Source organism: Aotus nancymaae, unplaced genomic scaffold (genome assembly GCF_030222135.1).
Source record: "Aotus nancymaae isolate 86718 unplaced genomic scaffold, 86718_ANA_hifiasm-v0.15.2.pri h1tg000043l, whole genome shotgun sequence".
Lineage (NCBI taxonomy): Eukaryota > Metazoa > Chordata > Mammalia > Primates > Aotidae > Aotus > Aotus nancymaae.
The window spans coordinates 8,930,206-8,955,646 of NW_026988457.1; the positions used below are offsets into that span (position 1 = coordinate 8,930,206).

At 41.7% G+C, this 25,441-nt stretch overlaps 1 protein-coding gene across 2 annotated transcripts in view; it reads right to left on the reverse strand.

The window, feature by feature from the left end:
* Positions 1–22,064, reverse strand: part of SMAD9 (SMAD family member 9) — a 45,679-nt gene extending 23,615 nt beyond the window's left edge. Inside the window, exons 1-8 of one of the 2 annotated variants that reach the window (XM_012465580.3) lie at positions 22,006–22,064; positions 21,104–21,241; positions 16,777–16,859; positions 16,212–16,293; positions 15,531–16,128; positions 9,249–9,506; positions 4,093–4,203; positions 1,957–2,178 (exon numbers count right to left, since the gene is read on the reverse strand). In XM_012465580.3, coding sequence (XP_012321003.1) covers positions 1,957–2,178; positions 4,093–4,203; positions 9,249–9,506; positions 15,531–15,942 — 1,003 coding nt within the window. In that variant the 5' untranslated portion in view covers positions 15,943–16,128; positions 16,212–16,293; positions 16,777–16,859; positions 21,104–21,241; positions 22,006–22,064. Of the gene's footprint in view, positions 1–1,956; positions 2,179–4,092; positions 4,204–9,248; positions 9,507–15,530; positions 16,129–16,211; positions 16,294–16,776; positions 16,860–21,103; positions 21,341–22,005 lie in introns of those variants that run through there. The other variant, XM_012465581.2, reaches the window with a different exon arrangement.
* Positions 22,065–25,441: the final 3,377 nt, after the last annotated feature.

A 25,441-nucleotide genomic window follows, 5' to 3' on the forward strand; every position in this document is an offset into this window, starting at 1 on the left:
AAGAGCTAACGATTTTATAGATCAACGAGACAGAAAATTAACAAGGACATCCAGGACTTGAACTCAGACCCGGAACAAGTAAACTTAATAAACATTTATAGAACTCTCCACTTCAAATACATAAAACATACATTACCACCTCACACCTATTCCATAAGTGACTACATAATTGGAAGTAAATCACTACTCAGTAATTGCATAGCATTTCATAGGTTTAAATGAAATATTGGTTGGCTGCTCGTTTGTTATTTTCTTCCCTTATTCCTTCCTGTTTACATCAAGTATAATTATTGGTATAAAAGAGGTTTTCAATACCCATTACTAAACTGCATTCTAGCCTGGGCAAGAAAGCAATACTCCCATTCTCTCTCTCTCTTTCTCTTCCTTTTTCCTCCTCTTCTTTATTCTTTTTCTTTCTTTCTTTCAAAAAAAAAAAAAAGATATGAATGGTATAAAATATTGTTATTAAAAAAAAAAAAAATTAGCTGGGCATGGTGGCGCGTGCCTGTAATCCCAGCTACTCAGGAGGCTGAGGCAGGAGAATTGCCTGAACCCAGGAGGCGGAGGTTGTGGTGAGCCGAGATCGCGCCATTGCACTCCAGCCTGGGTAACAAGAGCGAAACTCCATCTCAAAAAAAAAAAAAATTACATTCCAGAGTGAGTTTTTCAATTCTTCCCTCCCTGTCAGGAAACCTAGAGCAAAATCACCACCATCTTCTCTAGCTCTCTGTGTCAAAGCTGTTTGAACCAGAGCAACTCCATCTTGAATAAGGGTTAGGTAAAATAAGGCTAAGATCTACTGGGCTGCATTCCCAGGAGGACAGGCATTCTCCTATCCGTGTACTAACCATGCCCAACCCTGCTTAGCTTGGTTAACAGTGTTAACCCTTATGGATGACATATCTGGATTCTTCTCCCCTCCCACAAGCCCTGTTTCTGATTTTCTATTTTTCATTTATCATTTCACTGCAATGGTTTCTCGTAAGTTGCCTCAAAGCCACTATGGAGACAGAATATAAATAAACATAAAGTAACTGTCTCCATTAAGAGTCAACATCAATGAATAATTTCAGTCTGTTTCTAAACAATGGCTTTTAGGTTTACTCCAACAGGAGACATTTTGAAGGTGCGTTAGGAAGAATATTACAACGCATCACCAAAGGAAACAATGAATCTCCCCTGGAAATTTGAAAGAAAAGGCTCAGGCTACTTTCCTGAGGTGGTTTAAGTGCTAGATGGAGAAAGAAAAGGTCAAATGAGTGAAGGTTCTCTACATCTGGGACTCCATGGTATCACTCTGAGATACCAACTATTCCAATATAAAAGAAAATAATTTAAAGATCATCAGCCAGACCACACACTCAGCTGAGATTTGCTACCAACACTCACACCAATGAGATGGGCTTCAAACGCATCGCTGGTCAGAACAGAGACCAGTGTGACTTGTGCCCAATCAGCTGCTATAAACCTGCACACAGGAGAACCCCAATCACATGCCAAAGGCTTCCAGACGTAAATCAGTCATTCTTTCTAACTACCTAGCTGCTAAGCCTCCAAAGGGAACTTTACCTGATACAAATCATCATCCAGTCTGAATTCCTCTTCTTCAGAAATGTTCCTAGGTTGCAAGTTTTAGGCAAATCAAAAATAATGCATAGTACTTCTATTCACCCTGCTTTCTTCATATTTATCATCTCGCTTGTCTTCACCATCCCCATGCCACTCCACCCACCCCTAGAAGGTGGCATGATGACTTTAGAGGCAGAGGGACTAAGATCCTGACAACCCATGTGCTTTCCCCCACGGTAATGTCAGAGCTATCTCAGAGCTCACCAGCCCTGGGGCCCTTCCACGGTGGCACGTGACTGATATGTGAAGATGGTCAGGTGCATTTCTACATACATGACCATCGACATTTTAGCTAGATGACTAATGGAATGACATCTTTGCTCTTACCCTTTCCTATGTGTCTCCTGGTATTTTCTATTGTTGAGTTTCTGTTGACATTAGAAAGAAGTCCAAGACAGAATCTGTTTCTGTTATTTGAAGGGTCGGTGAACCCATCTATGAGCACGCTTCGGGAGGAAGCCTGGAATGTCTCCCCAACTCGGTTGTTCAGTTCGTAGTAGGCGACGGAGCACCAGTGCTGGGGCTCCTCATAACAAACTGGCCGAAAGTCTGGAAGAAAACAAACCAGATAGCACATGGCTACTGTCATACCTGGGCTGTGCAGCTCATGATTTCACCAGGAAACTTAGTTAATGCTTTTAACCACAAAGTCGGCTGCAACACCAAGTATGCAGCTCTGCAACCTTTTAGAACCTGTAGCTCTATGGGAGCTGCTTGGGGCTGGCTCATTTCACCAGTCCACCTGAGATGTACAGCCCACGGCCCTCGTTCATCTTCCATGGCTAGAGCATTTATAAACATATGTATTGGTAATGAAGGGGCCAGGGAAACATGACACGAACAGATGGACATAAAAAAACCTGTCAACCTTAAAGCAAGCACAGCTAAAAGGAAGCCAGCAGGTCACCTCTTCTTTCAGAAACATGTGAGAGATGGCACGTCGCTGTTATTGTGCCCTCTTGAATCCTTGTGGCAAAAAGTATCATTTTCCAACAAACTAGAGATGGAAAATAACAGTTTGGCTATGATAAAAAAGCAAATCAACCATGCTGAATAAGACATTAAATTATTTAAGGGAAAAAAAACTTCCACATAGAAGTGCTCACATTCTGCTTTGTGGAATATCTAGTTATGCATGACAAAAAAGAAAAAAAACCATTTAAAGAGAGCTGAATATTTCATTAGGAAACCCATGAATATTTTCACAACCAACCTAAAGTTAAGTCACTTTCCTGAAACCAACCAAAGTTCAGAGTTCCTTGTTTTTTTGCCACCCACACCCTTTCTCTGTTTGTCCACTGATCAGATTATCTTTCTCTTCCTTGAACATCCTTGTCATTCTTGCATCTAGAATATGTTCCTATATGCACTAAATATAAATTTATGAAATGGATAAATTTGGGGGTTATCTCTCTTACAAAAGGATCTTAACTTATAAAAAATATTCACTTGGAGTACTTCAAATGGTAAACTTCTTCAGAACCTCTCTATTCAAGATGTGGCTCACGGAACAGTAGCCTATGCATCACATGGGAGCGTAACAATACAGATTCTTGGACCCCACCCTAAGATCTAAGGAATCAAAATGTGCATTTATGCAAGATCACAATGTGGTTTCACAAACATTAAAGTCAAGCAACACTAGACTATTATAAGATGCAAATAAAATTTTGTAAAAACCTCATTTATGTATATTTCTAAGAGTACCTCTCTGGCCAAATGAAGGACACCACTGTAAACATATAGTAAAAACACAAATAGAATAAAATTCCTAACTTCTTGAGTTCCCAATTCCATACTAAACATCAAGAACTACAAACTTCTGGTCAGGCACAGTGGCTCACATAATCCCAGCACTTTGGGAGGCTGAGGCGGGCGGATCACGAGGTCAAGAGATCAAGACCATCCTGCCCAATATTGGCGAAACCCTGCCTCTACTAAAAATAAAAAACATGCTGAGCGTGGTGGTGCACACCTGTAGTCCCAGCTACCCAGGAGGCTGAGGCAGGAGAATCACTTGAACCCAGGAGGAGGAGGTTGCAATGAGTGGAGATCTTGCCACTGCACTCCAGCCCAGTGACAGAGCGAGACTCCATCTCAAGAAAAAAAAAAAAAAGAACTACAAACTTCTAAATGTGAAGTTAAAATAAAAAGTTAACTTACTCTGGTAATGAAGATGATAAACAAAACATTAATTCTGCGGTACTGAGGAACGTCAAAGTTAAAATGCAAAGCCATGAAAAAATAAAAATAAAAAAAGGCTGACGTCCTTTTTGGCCTCAGCCCACCTGTACCCAGGTGAAAAAAAAAAATGCAAAGCCATGCCATTTGCCTCTTAAAACACATGCCAAACAGCAGGCCAATCAATACATGTCTGGCTTTGTTTTTTTGAGTTGCTTTGTTTGGGGTTAATAGGAAATACTTTGGAAAATAGCTACATTTCACTGTTCATCTACAATTTACCTCCATTTGGTATCGATAGCACTAAATGTCTATCAGCTGTGGCATCTACAGGTTGGCCACTCTGGGTCTCAGAGGCTTCTGTGGCATGATAAGGCAGGGGTGGTGTGTCAACTAAAAGAAAGCAGTAGAACAAAGGAATTGTCAAATCAATAAACCAGACAAAGACAGCTGGATCCGACATCTTTTGCCATTAAACTCCTGGGCTTGGTGAACAGTGCTACTCCTACAGAGAGACCATGTTAATGTAACAAGGCTCTCCTGAAGTGACATTGTGAGTGCCCTATGAAAGAAACTGTTTGTTCTGGGAGCCTCACTAAAGGGTCAGTTCATTTTCCCTCTGACTTTCGAGTTATATCATTGAGTTTTAATGACTTCATGGCAAGACTCTGAAATGCAAGACCTCTTCTCCCAACTTGCCTCATAGCAGAATAGTCTGTGATCTGGCTTGCAAACCACAGAGAAAACTAAACCTTCTCTGAAATGAGCCTAATTTTCAGCTTCTATGTTGCCATGAATTGTATAATGACCACGGGGGTGCTCTATCCCTGAGATACTTCAGGATATGCCCCCAAAACACAGAATAGCTGAAACGTGATTATAACTTTGTGCCCAACTCAGGCTGAGAAGGGCCCTTCTACTCAAATGGCAGTTCTGTGACTGGACAGTGATCATGGTTAGGCAAATGGGATGCATTCCGTGGATAATAACTTACCAGGAAGTAATTCATAACACAATAAAAACTCATGAGAAAACGCTTTATGGAGGACCTCAGCACAAAACAACTGATTCTGTCAGTATACATGTCTTATATTAGTTCAGAATGGTTTTGTTACATCCATGGCAGAATACAACAGCAAAAAAGTTGCATCAATCTTCCTTTGTTGTATCGAATTGTCCATACAAGTAGTTCTCACACTTAAGTGTGCACAAAAATTGCAGTGCGGCTTGCTAAAAATGCAGATTCCTGGCCCCATCCTTAGCAATTCTGATTCAACAGATCAGTGGTTAAATCTAATGTAGCCATGTACATTTTAACATGCACCGATGGCAATTCTAATGCAGGGGTTCATGGACCATACTAGGAAACCATGGATAAGCTATGTCCTTGTGAGAAAATGGACTATGACTCCTATCTTCTGGTGAAAAGTTATATAGCAAGATGGCCTTTTTGCAGGTCTTTGACTAAGTATGTCTATTTACTCAAGGGGCAGAACACGCTAAGTACGGTGGCTCACACCTATAATCTTAGCACTTTGGGAGGCTGAAGTGGGAGAAACACTTGAGTCCAGAAGTTTGAGACCAGCCTGGGCAGCATGATGAGACCCCATCCTACAAAAAAAAAAAAATTTAAAAATTGGCTGGGGATGGTGATGTGTACCTGTAATCCTAGCTATTCAGAGGCTAAGGTGGGAGAATCACTGGAACCCAGGAGTTTGAAGTTACAGTGAGCTATGACTGTACCACCATACTCCAGCCTGGATAACAAAACAAGACCCTGTCCCTAAAAAATTAAAAGTAAAAAAAGGGGGACTGAAAATAGAATTACTATATGCTACAGCACTTTCACTCCTAGGTAAATACCCAAAGTAATTGAAAGTAGAGTGTTACTCACTAGAGCCAAAAGGTGGGAACAATCCCAAAATCCAATGACTTAATTTTCTAAATGTGGTATAGCCATACAGACAGATATCGTTCAGTCACAGAAATGAACTACTGCTGTATGCCACCAACAAACTGTGAAAACACTTTGCTAAGTGAAATAAGACAGACACAAAAGGGCAAATATTGTATGAATCTAGTATATGAGGCACCTGCAATAGGCAAATTCATAGAGACAAAGTAGATTAGAGCTTACCAGGGGCTGGGGAAGTGGGCAAATGGGGAGCTATTGCTTAATCAGTACAGAGTTTCTGTTTAGGGTGATGAAAATTTTTTGAAAATAGGTAGTGGTGATGGTTGCACAACATTATGAATGCACCTAATGCCATCAGATTGTACTTTTTTTTTTTGAAACAGGATCTCACTCCCTCACCCGGGCTAGAGTGCAGTGGCACAATCTCAGCTTACTGCAGCCTCTGACTCCTGGGTTCAAGTGATTCTTATGCCTCAGCCTCCTGAGCAGCTGGAATTACAGATGTGTGCCATCATGCCCAGCTAACTTTTGTATTTTTAGTAGAGACAGAGTTTCACCATGTTGGCCAGGCTGGTCTTGGACTGCTGACCTCAAGTGATCCACCTGTCTAAGCCTGCCAAAGTGCTGGGATTACATGTGTGAGCCACTTCACCAGGCCAGGCTGTACTCTTAAAAATGGTTAAAATGGCAAATTCTGTGTTAGATATATTTCACCACTACTTGAAAAAATTTAACATATGAAAAACCAAGGAATTATACACTTGAAATGGGTAGTTGTATGGTATGTGAATCACACCTCAATAGAGCTTTTTAAAAAATTTTAGAGGCTGAACCAGTATATCTCAAAAGTTCCTTTTATTCTTGTTTATCTGTGGGTCTGTTATTCAGGTTGGCATTTTGCTGTTGATCATTCAGACAAGAATTATTTTCTTTGAAATGAAAAGGGCTATGCCTTCAGTGAGAAACTAACCAGCTTCTGCATCATTATTGGGGTCTGTCCTGCATGGGTGGGAAGAGGAAAAAGAATATCAACCGGTCAGAGTAACCAGGGCAGGAATTCAAAGTCAGCACAGGAAGTCTTTGTAGCATAGAGGTGTGTTATGTGAATATATACTTTGCAACATAATTATCCTCCTGTCCCTTCACCAAGGCTCTGTCCTCAAATGACTTCTCTTTCTGTTGTATTTCTTCTCAGTGAAGTCAGCCACTTGCAAAACTTCAACCATCTGCTCCCACACTGAGTGAACAACTCTCAAGCCACCCTCCAGCATCTCTGCCTTCACCCCACAGTAAGTCCTGTTGAATCCCCCTCCTCTAATTCACTGCCCTCTTTCCAACCCCACATCCCTGTTTTAGTTCAAGTCCTTATAATCACTTGCCTGGACTGCTACTGGCTACCTGTATGTGATTGCTCTCAATAGCTACTGCCTCCTGAAGGTAAGAGACCATAGCAGTCCTTCCTTCTCCACCAGAGATCCAGTCCGAGACCCCCAGTGGATACCTGAAACTGTGGATAATATAGAATACCATATACACTATGCTTTTTCCTATACATACATACCTATGATAAAGTTTAATTTATAAATTAAACACAGTAAGAGATTAGGAACAGTAACTAAGAATAAAGCAAAACAATTAGAACACTATACCAGCATCACTACTCTTGCTCTTTGTGGTCACTATTAGATCAGAGTGACCTGAACATAAGCACTGTGATGCCTCAATACATAGAGAGCTACTAATTGACTCACAGGTGGATAGTGTCTACAGCATAGATAAACTGGGCAAAGGGACGATACAGAACCTGGGCAGGATGGCACAAGATTTCATCCCCACATACAATTTAAAATTTATGAATGTTTATTTCTGGAATTTTCCATTTAATGTTTTCAGGCTGCAGCTGACCTCAGGTAACTGAAACCTCACATAAGCGGGGACAACTACATTGTTTTAATCATCATTGCACCTCTAGCACTGGCCCAGTGCCAGATACTTAGCAGTTGCTCAGTCATCACTCACTGAGTCCATAAAACCCGTGCCTATGCTCTGGAGCTCCATGTCCAGGTTCTAAATGCCTGTCTGGGCTGGGAGCCTTGGCTCATGCCTGTAATCCCAGCACTTAGGGAGGCCGAGGCGGGCAGATCACCTGAGGTAAGGAGTCTGAGACCAGCCTGGCCAACATGGTGACACCCTGTCTCTACTAAAAATCCAAAAATTAGCCAGGCATGGTGGTGCGTCCCTATAATCCCAGCTACTCAGGAGACCAAGGTGGAAGAATTGCTTGAACCCGGGAGGCAGAGGCTGCAGTGAGCCACGATCATGCCACTGCACTCCAACCTAGGTGCCAGAGTGAGACCTCGTCTCAAAAATAAATAGATAAATAAATACAAATAAATAAACACTTGTGTGGTAATTTATTCAATAAGCAACTGATGAGCAACCACTGCATTTCAGGCTCTGTGCTGGACATAGAAAAAAGAAGACTCACTGTCTAATGGAAAAAATAGACCACACAGGATTTATATAATATAGTACAATAAATGTTATAATAGATGCTTACGTAACTTGCTGAGGGGCAAAAGGAACTACGTAACTCAGAGGGGAATAGGCAATCCCCTCTTTATCTTCCCACATTTTACAAGCTCTGTGAGGACACAGACTGTTTTTATTAACCTGTTAATGCCTCTTTCAGCAATCCTAAGGCAATGCTTGCATGTAGTAAGATTTTAATAAACAGCTGTTAAATAAAAGATTACAGGAATAAATAAATAAATAAATGAGGAATAAATAAATGAGGCAGATTGTAATATCTGGCACCAAATGTATTTATGCACACCTTTAGGAACCTGTCAGCTCCGCGTAAGATCTGTCTCACACTCATGAGGTACATATGTATCTTTTATTCATTATCTCAACTTAGATCCACTTTACAGGTGTGGCCGCAAGTGCAATCATGACAGCATGCTAGAGGCTCCCTTTCCATTCCATATGCTTTCTCAATTCAGCAAACTGAAGAGCTCTATATTTAAAATGCTGTCCTGGCTTCACATGGCAGAAAGGGAGAATGTACTGGCTAAAGCTGGAGCTTCACTCTCTGCCTCACTCAAGGGATGCAGGCATATGTTTTAGGCAAGGACTTCCTTTGATTGTTGAAAGAGGTAACCAAGGTAGAGGCTTAGGATTGCTCTTCCATGTTGCTTGTCCTCAGGCCAAGTCTTCTGCCTAGATTAAAGAAGTCTTTTAATCTTATTTCTACTGCCTTAAAAAACTCCTTGGAAATTCCCAGGGATACTATTCAAATCCATTTAGTTTCTGAGAGCTTTCATAGCAAAAACATGTTGTACCTCCAAGGTAACTGCCTCAAAATGGGTATAGCTCTAATCATTTTAGGGGTGATTGCTTTGTAAACTGTTGACACTATATGAATGACAGTTACAATGACTGTCATTGTGACTGTCCATCATAAATCATCATGTTGGGCCTATTTTCCCATATTGCCCCACAGACCATAGTTCTTACTGACCTGAATGCTGATACGGACTCTCTGGCTCAGAAGGACTTCCCGGGGAGTGAGGGTAGCTGGCCATGCACGGGGACTGCGAGAACGCGTGGCTGGGAGAGGGAGGGAGTGCAGAGCACGGAGGCTGCTGGAAAGAGTCAGGATAGGTGGCGTTGTGTGGCATGAGTGGCTCACTGTGCAGGGAGGCGCTGCGGAACTTGGCCAGGAGGCTGAGCTGGGGGTTATATTCACTGTGTCTTGGCACAAGCACAGGAGGCAGCACTAGGATCAAAAGGGAACAAGACAGTTAGAATTGAACACTGCTCATCCGTACACAACAGAGTGGATACTTGTCATTCTGATCTATTTTTTTGATGATAGAGCTGATTTTCCCCTTGGGAACTACTCCCATTAGTCTTTGTGCTCATCATGGAACAGTCCCCTAAGTTCCCATCTCCACCTAAAAAGTGAGCATGTGAGTCAAGCTAAGGCAACAGTCTTCTCCTTGTAACCTGAACCTTAAGCAAAATGTCACAATTCACAAAAACATTTAGAGGAGGATCTTTCTAGTGTCAGCACTCTGAAGAGACCTGCTATTTATTCCTACCTTGGAAATGACCAGAGCTGTCCTAATACCCAGCCTTCTGGCAACCTGATTGTTACATCTTTCTTTAGTTCTGCCAAATAAGTCTTTTTTTCTCCCCAAGGTAAAATCGGTTTCTATTGCTTGCAATGAAACCCTAAGTGATGCTCAGAATATTTTTCCTTCAGAGATCATGTTGAATTATTTAGATGACTAGACTCAATTTCAGGCTCAGTAGTGCTGCTGAAATAAAAACATTCTATGTGTCCTTACTGGAGAGATTTCAAGATGAGTAATTAAAAGTTATTAAGTTAAATACAAACAGTGAATAATAATAAAAGTGAGTAAGTAAAAGATAAGCAGTGCCTCATGCCTGTGATCCCAAGGCTAGAGGGAGGGGGAGGCCAATGCTAGGGGTAGGGGGAATCACCTGAGGTCAGGAGTTTGAGACCAGCCTGGCCAATGTGGTGAAACCCCATCTCTACTAAAAATTCAAAATTAACCAGGCGTGGTGGCGGGCACCCATAATCCCAGCTACTCAGGAGGCTGAGGAGGAGAATTGCTTGAACTCAGGAGGCAGAGGTTGCAGTGAGCCAAGACTGCACCATTGCACTCCAGCATGCGAGACGAGAGCAAGACTGTCAAAAATAAAGATAAACATCAGTAAGACAACATAAATCATGTTTGTTCATTTCAGTATGCTTTTTCTGGGTTCCATTTTTTTTTTTTTTTAAAGAACGTTACTGTTCTTCATTCTGATTCTATACACAATTTCGGAATAAATTCAAATTTTCAAGGGCAAGCTTTGCCCCAGCCCTCATGTCCTACCGACCTCTAGAAGGTGACAATGCCTGGCATAAAGTAGCCACTCCAAAAATGTTGTCGAAGAGCCATCTGTGGCCAATGTAAGTTCCAGACAGAAAAGCAAAGAAAACACAAGGGGGAAGTGGTCAAAGAACAACAAAAGAAAACTTCAAAGAGCTACAAAGGACATATGTCTTCATATTGAAAAGAGTCACAGAGTGAGCAGAGCTCAATTAATGAAAAAAGATCCAGACCAAGTCTTTCCATCTTGAATTTCAAACATTGTGGGATAACTGGAATATTCTAAAAGCTCCTAGAGGATCACTGCAAAGTCATCTATAAAGAAAAGAGAATCAACCGACCTCGACTTCCTACCCAACCCTGGCTACTAGAAATCAACAGCCCAATGCCCCTCTGAGGACAGATAATTCTTACCCCCGAATTCCACAATGGAAACCACTGGAATAACCAAAAATGAATACAAACTATGAACTAAAATACAGCTATCAAGGACTGAGAAGAGGAGGAAGGAAGAAGATAATATAAGTGAGCGATATCCTCATCTTTTATGGTAGAGAGTCAATGACATTATCTAAAGGTGATAAATTTGGAAACAGATATGTAAGGATTTATATATTATCTAGAGTTACTGCCATAATTCTTAGTAATAATAGAGAGAAATACGAAAGAACCAAGCAAGAATTGTTTAAAAGAGTTTGTCTCTGGGTATGAATGAAACAGATCTTGGTTCTAATCACACTAGTGATTTGTCAACCACATGCAAATATTAATAAAACCTCATAAAAAGTAAATGCTCTAAAACTGCTCTAAAAAATAAGGTCTTAAAAAAAGGTAAATGTTTTGGAATAAACAGACAATTACAGTAACAATGACATTAACCCCAAAGTTTGCCATCTGCCTTTGACATCATACATCTATCTCTTCCTTAACAAGCAATAGTTTTCAGTTATATGGACAGAAAATAAACTCTAAAGAGTAAATGAAAGGTTTTCAACTAAAACTGCTACAGGTGAGGGTAGCAGAGAAACAAATAATTTTGTCCCCTTTTACAAGCTAGTGTTTGCACACGTAGACTGCCTTATGACACCAGAGAACAAACATTCAATATCACTATGAAACGGTGACATGGATAATAAACCATTACATTTCCTAAAATGTATTAATATTCCACAACCAGGCAAGAAAAAACTGATGTACCTCGTGAACAGTCTGAAGTGAGGAGTTGACATGGCAAATGCTTATGGCTTCTTTGTCAATGACACTTCATCACAATGTTAACAATGTTCAAATAAACACTCATTTTTTATGAAGAATTTGAATAATCTCTGTGACTTCAGTTTTAATGTAAAATATCTACCATGTATAACACTGATAAAAATACACTGCCTCCTATCCGTCTGAATGCAGAGACTTCTATTTCTTCATGGCCTGCAGATCTGAGGCACCAAGAGAAAAGAAAGGATACATTTTCCTTTATCATAACAACTATCTTGATAACATATTTTTACCGTCTGGGTAAAATCAAAGCCAGTGGATGTCTGCAAAGAAAACTGATGGTCTTAACCTAGGTATTATTTGACCTGACTGGCTCAGTTGCCTTAAATGTGCACTGATCATATTTTAAAATACTTTCACTCAAAACACAGCAATCCCTAATTACTAAATTCCCCTTCCACATGTCAACTGCTGCTTGTAAATATGACAGTGAGCTTACAGACACTCATTCCTATTTTATGCCACTTTTAAATACCATGCTATCTTTACATCTCAGTGCTACACAGGGGGAAACAGCAGAGGGAGTTACAGAGTACATAGGGGTGCAAAGCAGATCTGGAAAAAAAAAACTTTGGTCTTTTTTTTTTTTTAAGTCAGTCATGTGATTTTGATATAATAAGAATATTTTATGTAAAGGAGAAATTATACTCCTGAAATAACATCAGGGAAAATAGAGTAAAATCATCATGTACCACAGCAATAGTCTTTCTTGGCATCCACCAGAACCCTGCCAGGTGAAGTGTGGTCTGAGGATTGGGGACCCTTCACCAACTGTTGGGTACCAGTCTGTGAAGAAATTAGTGCTTAGAAACTTTTCACAGCAATGTGACAGAGTTTCTATTTGTTGAAATAAATAATTTTTAAAACTAGGCTTGTATTTTCTAAGTCTTTTTAGAATTTTATTTGCCTAGTAATTCATCTGTATTACAAAAGTATTCAGTTGAAGGAATAGGAATTTAAAAAATAAAAACTGGTCCCTCACCACACATAACTTGGAAAGCATTGAAATTGATTATTGAAGTGGATGTGTGAATGAAAAGAAAATGGAAATGCAGCCTTCAATGCATCTAAATGAATGGCCAAAAAAATGAGATTTCAAAGGCAAAACTTAAGCTTTATGATAAATAGGAACTCAGCGAACTTGTTTAACATTAACATTTTATTATTCTTAAAATATTTACTTTATGGATAGCTAGCTGGATATAAAATCTACTTTTTCTATTAAAAAAATCAAAGTTAAGAGTAAGAAAAACCTCTGTAACTTAAATATTACCTTAAATTAATATAATCTTTACTCATCGTTCCTTCTGGAAATTCACACCTAAATTATGATAAAATGAAATCTATCTAGCATATGTAAAACATTCACACTATCATTCCTTACAGAACATGAAAAACTAAGGGCCGGGCGCAGTGGCCCACGTCTGTAATCCCAGCACTTTGGGAGGCCGAAGCAGGCGGCTCACTAGGTCAAGAGATTGAGATCATCCTGGTCAACATGGTGAAACTCCGTCTCTACTAAAAATACAAAAATTAGCTGGGTGTAGTGGCATGCACCTATAGTCCCAGCTACTCGGGAGGCTGAGGCAGGAGAATCGCTTGAACCTGGGAGGTGGAGGTTGCAGTGAGCCGAGATCTCACCACTTTTGCCTAGTGACAAAGCGAGACTCTGTTTAAAAAAAAAAAAAAGAAATCTAAAATGTCAATTAGTTCTTCAAAAATAGGCTTTTGAATATTCAAAAGGAAAACCAGATACATTTTACAAGATATTTCTTACATGTTGTTACATTTTACAACTATGTTATTCAGGAAGAGAGAAATGATTTCTTAATGAACACTTTTCCATTTGGGTATATTTTGGATGCTTAATGTAACTCAAATCTTTGAAACACAAAATGGAATCAAGTCATTTTTGCTATAAGCTTAGACATTATTGACTTTTTTTTTAAGTAAGCAGAGAGTCAAAGTGAAGCAGGGAAGAAGGGAGGAAAGCAACTCGCTCCGGGATTTAGAGAAAACACATCAGATTTGCCAAGCATGTGGAACCATCTAATACCTTCTCAGCCAGGACCTCAGTCCCTGAATGGGCTGTGGGTGGCATCCACACACAGGTAGATGACTTCCTTAAGTTCTGCAAGCTTGAAAGATCACTTAGCTGTGACTGAGGTAGGCTGGGCATGAATCACTTGCTGGATACTGTTTTAAGGTAAACTGACTCTGCCTACCTAGCTAGACAGGATCATCTCTTCATTAGACATGGGCAATTTCCCTGAGCTAATATGTCAGTGCTTTGGTTTCCTGGGATAAGGCAGATGGCCAATCAAAGAGAGAAAACTCTCCTAAAACTGTGTTCCTGTGTGGAATGCTACAAAAACACTCCAAGAGAATCGCACTGAAACCCTGTTATAGCCAGTGTGAAGGAACAAAAATAAACACCAGGCTTCAAGAGAAGGGGGATATACATATATACAGATACTCACACTGGAGCATGAGGCGTTTTAGAAAGGTACTTTCCTATACAGTCATGTACAGCATAATCATGTTTCGGTTGAGGGACCACATGTAAGACAGTGGTCCCCTAAGATTATGATACTGTACTTTTGCTGTACCTCTTCTACGTTTAGATCTGTTCAGATATATTCAGTACCACTGTGGTTAGGATTGCCTACAGTATTCAGTACAGTAACATGCTGTGCAGGCTAGTAGCTTAGGAGCAACAGGCTATACCATATAGCCTAAGAGTGTAGCAGGCTATCATATCTAGGTTTGTGTAAGTACACTCCAGGATGTTCGCACAAGGAAGAAATTCCCTACTGATGCATTTCTCAGAATGCATTCCCATCATTAAGTAATACCTGTCTGTATTTAAAACCATTTACAAAAAATAACTGCCTGGAATGATGTCCAGCAACTCTTTCATTGGCTGTTTTCAGACCCAGATATGAGACACCTTCTACTTACCTGAACTTGAACAAAGTAGCAGCCAGAAAACCGGCTTCAGTTCAGTTTAGTGCAGTTCAGTTCAGTTTCTTGGTGGCAGGGGGAGGAAGATTTATTTTTTATAGCTCATCATTATCGAGGCCATTTTAAAACCTTTTAGGACCCCAAGAACTGGTAAAAGATTCTATTGACTTGTCCCAGATACCTCCAAATAAAACTTTTATGGGAGTTTTCTCTCTTTGATTAGCCATCTGCCTCATTTTCAAAATCACACAAAGTTTACATGCATATTGGAATCAAATGAAAATACCTTCTTTCTAGATTTTTCCGACTAGTCTGGAGTTTATCTTCATTCCTTCACACTGGCTATAACAGGGTTTTACTTCTAATCCCTTTGGATTGAGTTCCTGTGGCATTCCAGGCAGGAACATTGTTTTCATGGGAACCTTCTTTGACTGGACATTTGCCTCATTCCAGGAAACAAAATTTTGGACCAGTCCCTCAAAACTGAACCTCCCTCTCTTCTCTGTCTCTGTCTCTGTCTCTCTCTCTCTCTCTCTCTCTCTTTTTCATCTCTCTCTTTCAGGAGACGTCTTTGTCTGCTGGTGCCCCATCGTTCTCCATCAATGGGTCACAGGACCTTCACTCTGAAGATAAACCCTGACGCGATAAAGACAGCCCACCTGGAGTCTCCACGCGGCGGTAGTGGTAAGGGTTGACGCACACCTCTTTCTGCTTGGAGCCAAACGGGAACTCACAGCACTCCAGTGGCTTCAGCTCGTGGTGGGACTGCAGATCCGGCCAGCGCCAGACGCGGCAGTAAATCACGTGGGGCAGCCCCTTGCGGTGGGACACCTGCAGCCGCCCGTCCAAGGAGCGGGGAATCGTGACGCACTTGCTGGGCTGCCCCGGGCAGCTGAGCGCCCTCTCCAGCTCGTCCATGGCTCCCTTCTTCTTCTTCAGCTTCTTCACTAGCGAGTCCACCGCCTTCTCCGCCCACTTTTCCTCTTCATCTCCTTGCTTCCAGCCTAGCAGTCGCTTCACTGCGGGGCTGGTGAAGGAGAAGAGGGAGCTGATGGGGGTGGTGGAGTGCATAAGAGGCCACGGCAGGCTCTGGCGCGCAGGGGAACCGCACAGCCCTTCACGGCCAAGTGGGCAGCGAGCAGCTCTCCAGGGGTGGCATAGGGACCAATTCACTCGTTCTTCTGGGAGCAGCTGGGACCAATTCAAGTTGGCAAGTGTGTAGACTGTCTCCTAAGCCCTTGAATGGGCTGGCCAACTCTGGAAAACACAAGACTTCAATTAGCTTAATCAGGGTAACGTTCAGAAAAAGTTGAAGTTGGAGAGAAAGAAGTGACGCACACCTGCAGTCCCAGCTACTCCAGACGCTCAGGCAGGAGAATCACTCGAGGCCAGGAGGTCGAGGCCGTGTCACTGCACTCTCACCTGAGCAAGAGAACCAAGCCCCAAGGTTGGATAGAAGGGAAAAAACATTCTTCAAATGTTTTAATTTGAAAACTGCTGTCTTTGTCTCTGCCCTCTCCTTTATTCCCTATACCCAGGTCTCAGGTCATTCTGCCTTCAAAGTCTTTAGAGTTTGTCCCTTTCTCTCCATTTCCACCAACACCTGAGGTCTGACCCACCACACCGCTCCTCTGAAGTAGATTTCTCTGTCTGTCTCTCAATTCTAATCCACTTACTCCCAAACACAGCTCTTATCAACTTATTTTCCCATTTAAGAAATGGCAGTGGTTCCTTGGTCTCCCAAGTGTAAACTCCTCTGCCTGGGTTTTTCCAGGGCCTCCATAATCTTTCCTCAACATGAGTATGTTCTTTCTTTCTCATTTTTACTTTGCACAAGTAATCCATCTTCTTGTAGAAAATAAATACTAATGAAAAGAAAAAAAACAGGATCGTGAATAATCTCACCACTCCTGGACAGCCACTCTTAACATAGTCTTCAAACTACTTTTCAGGACAGCGGCTCTCAAAGTGTGCCGTAGTGAAGAGATCTGCAGAAATATAAAACAATAATACTGTTCTCAATAACTTTTTGAAAACAATGTTTTCAGTAAAAATATTTTATGTTAATACAGCATAGGTTCATTTTTTATGAATCAATAAATATTTTTAAATTTCTTAGTTTCAATTTTTTAAATGGTAAAACTTGAGAGATACAGCCCACATAAGCAAGAGTTCATTGGCGTTCTCGATAATTTTTCAAAGTGGAAATTTTTACGAACCAAATCCCTGAGAACTGCTTTTCTAGAAATTATACACCATCACATACACAAATACATACACAAAAAAGCACAGCTGTCCCATTTGTTCTTTGGCCTAAAATCAGCTGAATTCTTCTTTGCCCTCTCATCCACAGGAGAGGGCAATTATTCAACAGTCTCATTTAAATTTCCTGAGGTAGAACTGTATTTCCTCTTCTGTGAAATAGCTGGCTTAAACAAAACATCCTCCTTCTTCCAGACTTTAGAAACCAGCTACCTCATTAATGTTTAAAGTGGCTGGCTGGTAACATTTTGGAGCAAGCTGACTCAAGCATTTTGGGATCTTGGGATCAATCTAGCTCATAATATCCAACAACTATTTGTTTAATATGCATTAAATATAATTTTCTCCTTTGCTTCCCTGGAGGGCAAGCTGTACCTTTCTGAGTCCAATTCTATAAACTTCTTTTGAACAAAGGTGCCTTATAGCCCCCTGCTAGGGTGATCATTATCAGGCATCTCGGGTGAGGAGGATGGCAGTGTGGTCCCACAAAAACACATGAGATTTAATGAGTAAAAGCAACAGTCACCATCACTTTGTTCCTCATCTGGCCTTTATCTGACATTGTACAGAGATAAACTATGACAAAAGGGAGAGTTGAGAGCTCCATAGCTGCTCTTTTTCACTTGGCAGTTTGACTTACACTCAGTTTTATTTGGAAAGATTGATTTTGCGGCTTAACAATCATGAATTTATAAAGTATAGTTAAGTCACTGTGTTCAAGTTCTGTTTACTTAATCTAGTCAGTCTGCCTTAAAGCAATGGCTGAGGAGGGTTAGGAGCTTTAAGAAGTCTCATGACAGAATAACCTGAACCTCAAAAGAGTTGTGAATTCTGCTTAGTTTTACATAGGATTCATTATTAGTAAGTTGCGGTATAGATCTTAAGCTGAAGTCAGTTGTAGAGAAAAGCTTTTTATAAAAATACTCAGCAGAGTATATACCTTTTAGAAACTTTTGCTCCATGAAACAAGTAACAGTTCACTAAACCAGGTTTGGTTTGGTTCATTTTTTTAAACTGTGGGTGCCTATCTACTAATGGTAGGTGAAATCAATTTATTGGAACAAAATAGCTTTTGTAAAAACAACAAAACAAAATAGATGTTATTGCAAGGCAGCTGAAATAAATTATAATAATCATTTCTTAAAAATTCTCATTCAAAGATGTGTGTGTGTGTGTGTGTGTGTGTGTGTGTGTGTGTGTGTGTGTTGGCATGTATGTGTCCAGGGTCACAATAGAAAATTTACTTAAGTTGGGTTACAATAAAAAAAGTTTGGAAAGCACTACTCCTAAACCATACATTTCTTCAAACTGTGTCTGTCTGAGGTTTACCTTGATGAGCGACCTTCAGTGACCACCATACTTTCTCATCCCTTGGGGAAATCCCAACTAGTCAGGAATCTAGGGTATGAAACAGTTCGGCTCTCTGCAGACCCATCTCACTGACACATTTCAAATCATTATAGTGGTCTCACAACAGTTCCAAAACTACGATTTTACTGCTGCAAGATACCGCTCCTGTCCCATTAAACACAGGCCCTTGCATTGAGGGAGGCCCCAAAGAGTTAAATTTAGAACCTCAAGAGTGATAAACACCCAATTCATAACAGTGGCCTCCAGCTAGGCTAGAAATAGAAAATATCAAAAAGATTTTAATTAGGCTGACCGGTGGGTATACAGATGTTCAAAATATTGTTTTCTATATATGTTTGTATGCTTATTTTTAATAGAAATAGGCATATTTAATAGACATATTTTAATAGAAAAATTAAATGTAAAAACTGAATCATGCCAGGTGCAGTGGCTTACACCCTGGGTCCCAACTACTCAGGAGGCTGAGGGAGGAGGATCACTTGAGCCCAGAGATTTCACTCTGCAGTGAGCTATGACTGCACCACTGCACTCCAGCCTGGATAGCAGAGTGAGATCCTGTCTCCAAAAAGAAAAAAAGCCTGGAATCTCACTAATCTCAGGTTCTTGTCCAGGTTGTTTCTGTTTGTCCAGGTAGTGCACTTTAGGGTTCACAAAGGTTATTCATTCTCATTCCTATAATGTTTTAGCCACTAGCAGAACAAAGGGCCAGTTTGTCTCCAGGTGGTCATCAACCTGACATTAACAGTGCAGGTTTTTGTGGTTTTTTTTGAGATGAAGTCTCACTCTGCCGCCAGGCTGGAGTGCAGTGGCATGATCTCGGCTCACTGCAACCTCTGATTCCCTGGTTCAAGCTAGTCTCCTGCCTCAGCATCCCGAGTAGCTGGGATTACAGGCATGTGCCACCAGGCCCAGCTAGTTTTTGTATTTTTTTTTTTTTTTTTTTTTTAGTAGAGACAGGGTTTCACCAGGTTGGCCAGGATGGTCTTGATCTCCTGACCCTGTGATCCACCCGCCTTGGCCTCCCAAAGTGCTCAGATTTCAGGCATGAGCCACCATACCTGGCCAACAGTGCAGGCTTCTTCACTGTGTCAACCTGGCTCAGAACAGCTTTCCACTGTCAGAGAACTGAAATGCCCACAGACTCTAAGCTCAAACCTACCGTCATCACCTGATAACTCCATGGCCCAGGTTCACCAAAACAATTAAAACAGCACTTTCAGAGTGTTCAGTGAAAAACAACTGGTTGCAAAAACAGGAGGAGGGACGATTGATATTTCTCGTAGTTACTCCATTTCTAAAAAGTGCAAAGGAGAATAAAACAAACGACAAGTGAGCCCAACCTGAGGGGGCAGGAAGCCTAGAAAGATTTCTGAGAGGATAACTGGGCTGCACTTAGAAGGATTTAAATCACAGTTAAAAAAATAAACTGGCAGGGCACAGTGGCTCACGCCTGTAATCCCAGTACTTTGGGAGGCGTTGGCGGGTAGATCACTTGAGCTCAGGAGTTTGAGACCAGCCTGGGCAACATGGTGAAATACCATTTCTACAAAAAATACAAAAATTAGTTGGGCCTGGTAGTGTGCACATGTAGTCCCAACTACTTGGGAGGCTGAGGCAGAAGGATCGCTTGAACCTGTGAAACAGAGTTTGCAGTGAGTCATGACTGCACCACTGCACTCCAGCCTGGGCAACAGAGGGAGACCCTGTCTCAAAAAGTAATAAATAAAATTAAAAAATTAAAAAAATAAACTGTGGTGGATTAGGATAATTTTCTAAGATTTTTGGTGTGATTACAGTCTCACTTTTGTAAGAAAATTGTGTATCCCTGTTACAGATCAACTGTGTGAACTTAGGCCTAAGTCGTGTTGACTCTCTAGACCCCTCCCCCTTTCCTCATTTGCAGATTAAGACGAGGCTCAGCCTCCAGAGAAGGGTCTTTCTGGGTGATGGGTCTATGACTCCATGGGTGTTGGCTGATGTACCACATGGGATCTCAAGACCTGCTCAGCTGCTTTGATGCTACTTGGACTACCCATAGCAGTCCGAGCACAACCTTCTCTCATGACACTCCACAGCATAGAGCAGGGTGAAACTACAGCTTCTCCAACATGGCTATCAAACTGACCCTTTTAATAACGAATATCATCTACCAACACGAACAATTCCCACTTCGCTCTCCGGCTCTTGTTTCATTTTAGTATTATTTTAATTACTGCAAAGGAATAAAAGTAAAAACGTATACTGGATATTCCTGTTTTTGAAACCACTGGTCAGTGCGTGATTAGCGTTCATAACCCTAGATCCCTCACAAAGCTTCCTGCTGTCCCTCAGAGCTTTCCTTCTTTGGGCACAGAAAAAAAAAAAACCATGACTGTCCTTTCTCTGGAAAAGACACGCTTCACACACTCGCAGCATAAAAACAGTACTTTTTTCTTTTTCTGGCATCGAGTTTTACAATAAACCCCAACTGAGTAAGCAAAACAACTTCTCATTTTCGAGTCTTTTAAATAAACAAGCCCACGTAAAAGAAAAGCAGCGCTGACCACATGTGTACGCCATGATTTAAGTGTACATAACTCCACACTAAAAAACAATTTACCCGGCTGGATAACAGTTCAGGAGACATGAGTTTTTTAATTTTAAGCTGACGGTTTTAAATCCAACTCCCATTAGCAGTTACTGAAGGTTATTTCCACTCAGTTGGTCTCCTTGGAAGGTTCCGTTGGTGATTTTAATCCTGGAGAAAATATAATTTTAAAAATACTGTTTAAGACGGAGCATTCCTAAGCCCTGGGAACATGGAAGCTTTGAGCAATCCTTCACAGGCACTGCTTTCAGGTCAATGTGGCCAAGACCTCCATCACCTACCAGGCCGCACAATGCGGTCAGCCCAGGGGGTCAGGGAGCCCTTGTTTGTTCAGTGACAGCCCAGCCCAGAAACAATCATCACAATAAACCATCATGATTTCCTTATTTGTTTTTATCTCAATTTTTCAACCGTATCAATTTTGACTCTCTAATCCACGACCAGCATTAAGTATACCTTGGTATCCCCTCTATAAAACAGTTTACTAACCAATTTAGAAAGTGAACATATTTGCTGAAGGAATATTTAACCCCCTTCAAGGAATATATTGTTATCTAGACTATTTCCGCAGCACTTTTTGTACACTGGTAATGAACAGCCACAATAAATGCTTATTTTACTTTATAATAACTTATTTGTACTTATTTATATTTTACATGTATGTATAAAACTATGTCCAAAAGAACATCTATCTAGAAAACAGTTGGCTGTTATTATCACCATTGGCACACATATATCATGTCTTCTTACCTTACAACTTGAGAAGAAACTGGGCTTAAAACACATAGACAGACATATATTTGATTAATTCAAATTTTTCCTCACTTAAACTAGCCTGGCATTCCCATATGTCCCAAATGAGTAGCAACCATAAGTTGTATTATAAGATATAAGTAATCACTTTATGCATATACCAGTTTGGTATCATGTTGGATACACACAGAAGTGGTATCATGATTTCATCTTCTGAAAAGAGAGTTTTCTAGCTGTATTCTGCGGTTTGTTTCCTGAATACTCGTGAAGGGACAGTTCTAGTTCTCCGAGTGGAATCCCTTTGGCCCACAGCACCAAAGAAGACAACAGAGATGCAGCTGTTTGTAACGGGAGCTCTATCCAGGGGGCCGCAGAGAGATTCCAAGGCATCTGTGGATATCTGAATTGTGTGCTCATTTTGGGTTACTGCACAAATACTGAGTTTTTCTAAGGCAACAGTCCATAAGTACTCTTCTTTAAATCCTCAAAAGAGCCTGTGACCCCCAAAAGATTTTTTAAAAAACACTGAATTAGAAAAAGGGGAAAAGGAGAAAGTAAGAGTGAGAAGGGGAATAAGCTAAAGGGACTGCAGAGAGCAGCTCACTATTCTCACCACGTGGGTGCTGGGGAGAGCCTGAAACGACTACAACGCATGGAGTTCACGAGAAGAAGGTAGAGGGGAGAGAGGCAGATGGCCAACACATATTGACTATCTTCATGATAAGTGCCTTAAGTACATTTACTCACTGAATCACTGTCACAGCTGCATGTGGTCATTAACCACAATTGACATGTGAGGAAACCAAGGCACACAGAAATTAAGTACCTTGTCCAAGGTCACACCAACAGTAAGCCAGGATTCAGACCCCTGTAGCCTGGCTCCAGACACCCTAAGCCACTGCACCATAATCCCGCTCCAAAAGGGGATGGGAGGAAAACAAAATAGGTGCATCCCTTGACAAGCTGAGACTGACAGCAAAAGACCCCCTGAACCCAAGGCTGGGCCTGAGCTGTTCTGAAATGCAGGAAGATGGGAGATGGAGCCCGAATGGTGGAAATGTGAGGGAGAAGCCCTCCAAGATCTCCTCAATCTCCACAACGTTGTGGCTCTAAAGGGGCATGAAGAACAACAGAGAAGTTGGCTCTGTGTCCTAAAGGAAAAGACAAACCCGAGCTGAGCGGCATGCCAGCCTTCATTCACTCGTTCACATATCTCAGCAAATGGCCCTGAAATGAACGCCTATTTATCATGTGCCCAGTGGGGAGCAAAGCAGACATGGCCCTTGCCCTTACAGGGCTTAGAAACTGTCTGGATATGAAACATGTAAATATTAACAAGCCATGAAGTCTCATGCAGGAACAAACATGACTGTGGGGCCAGGGACCTGTGTGGACTTCCTGGTGAAGACCCCCTGAGGAGGTGACAATGAGATCAAGAGGATGAGAAAGTGCGGCCACTCCAGGGGCTGTAGAGTGAGACCTCCAGAGAAAAATGCCAAGAGGGTGGCACAGGGGTGGAGAGAATTTCATGCATTTGGGTAACTGGAGGAAAAACTGTGGCCACAGAAGAGTGGCCAAGGGTGTGAGTGGCTAGAAGTGAGGCAGGAGGTGAAGACACAAGTGCCCTGTTGGAGCTGGAAAGCAGCATATGGAAAATGGGTTTTGTCTAAAGTGCAAAGGGGAGTCTTTGAATGGGTCTACTTATTTATTTATTGTAGAGACAAGATCCAGGCTGGTCTTGAACTTCTGGACTCAAGTGATGCTCCTGCCTCAGCCTCCCAAAGTGCTGGGATTATAGGTGTAAGCCACCATGTCCAGCCTGAATGGGTCTAAAACACAAAGAAGATAAATGATCTGACTTGATCTTTTTAAAAAAAAAAAAAAATGAGCCGGGTGCGGTGGCTCAAGCCTGTAATCCCAGCACTTTGGGAGGCCGAGGGGGGTGGATCACGAGGTCAAGAGATCGAGACCATCCTGGTCAACATGGTGAAACCCCGTCTCTACTAATACAAAAAATTAGCTGGGCATGGTGGCGTGTGCCTGTAATCCCAGCTACTCAGGAGGCTGAGGCAGGAGAATTGCCTGAACCCAGGAGGCGGAGGTTGCGGTGAGCCGAGATCGCGCCATTGCACTCCAGCCTGGGTATCAAGAGCGAAACTCCGTCTCAAAAAAAAAAAAAAAAAAAAAAAATGGAATCTTGTTCTGTCTCACAGGTTGGAGTGCAGTGGCGCAATCTCAGCTCACTGCAACCTCTGCTTCCCAAGTTTAAGCAACTCTCCTACCTCAGCCTTCTGAGTAACTGGGATTACAGATACACACTGCCACACCCAGCTAATTTTTATATTTTTAGTAGAGGGGCTAGGCTGGTCTCGAACTCCTGACCTCAGGTGATCTGCCTGCCTCAGCCTCCCAAAGTGCTGGGATTATAGGTGTGAGCCACCGCACCCGGCTGACTTGATCATTTTTAAGTGATTGTCCTAGCTGCTTAAACGGAGAATAGATCAGATGGGGGAGCAAGTAGAAGACCATGTAGAAGGACAGGTGAGAGAGCTGGGAGACCAGGCAGAGGTGGTAGTTACTGGGAAGCTAAGTTCAGTGTGGTGTGTTTTGTTAAAAGATAAGGCTTCTAGACAGAATCTTACTCATTTTACTGATTATCCATAAAAAGGAGAGATGCATGTGGCAAAAGATAGAAGTGGAACAACAGAAGGAAAGAGAAGTGAATGGGAGCAGATACAGGCAGGTTTATCTATCTGGTCACAGGAAGATGAGGGTGTTCCCTCTACAACTATGAGGTTGCAATGAAGTTAATGAGACAGGCAGGATGAGGGTTGACAGATTGGAGAAGCAAGGAGAAATTGGGAAATAGCCACAGTGCAGGGAAACAGAAGTGTGTTCTGCATAGAAAACAAAAGGCAAACTCCAACAGGGACCCATCAGTCAGAAGAACTGCAACAAAGCCACGGCAAGGGTCCCACTCTGAGGAAATAGGAGCTCTACTCTCAGAATAAATGAGCGCTGCTGTTTCAGGGTGCTCAGCCTGAAACCAGAGTTGGTTATGGATATGGTTTGGCTCTGTGAAGTCCTCACTTGTCAAGGGAGGGATCTGGTGGGAGGTGATTGGATCATGGGGGCAGATTCCCCTCTTGCTGTTCTCATGATTATGAGTGAGTTCTCGTGAGATCTGGTTGTTAGATAAGTGTATGGTGTGTCCCCCTTCTCTTTCTCTCCTGCCACCATGTAAGACGTGCCTTGCTTCCCCTTCACCTTCTACCATGATCGTAAGTTTCCCTAGGCCTCCTAGCCATGTGAAACTCAGGCTGTTTCTTTATAGCAGTGTGAAAATGCACTAATACAGTTTACTGCTGGGATCTTTTCACCTTTATGATATAGAAGGTGACCAGAGCTGGATAAAGAGGCAGAAGAGCCAGCCAAGTATTTGGGCACTTATGTATAACAGATACAAAAATGCCACTGCAATCAACTCCCAAATCATAAACTGATCACGTTATGATGAAAGTAGGCAGTGCCCTCAAGTGGGAAAAAAACAACACTCCTAAATATGTTTTGTGATGCATGTGACACTCAGCACCTGGA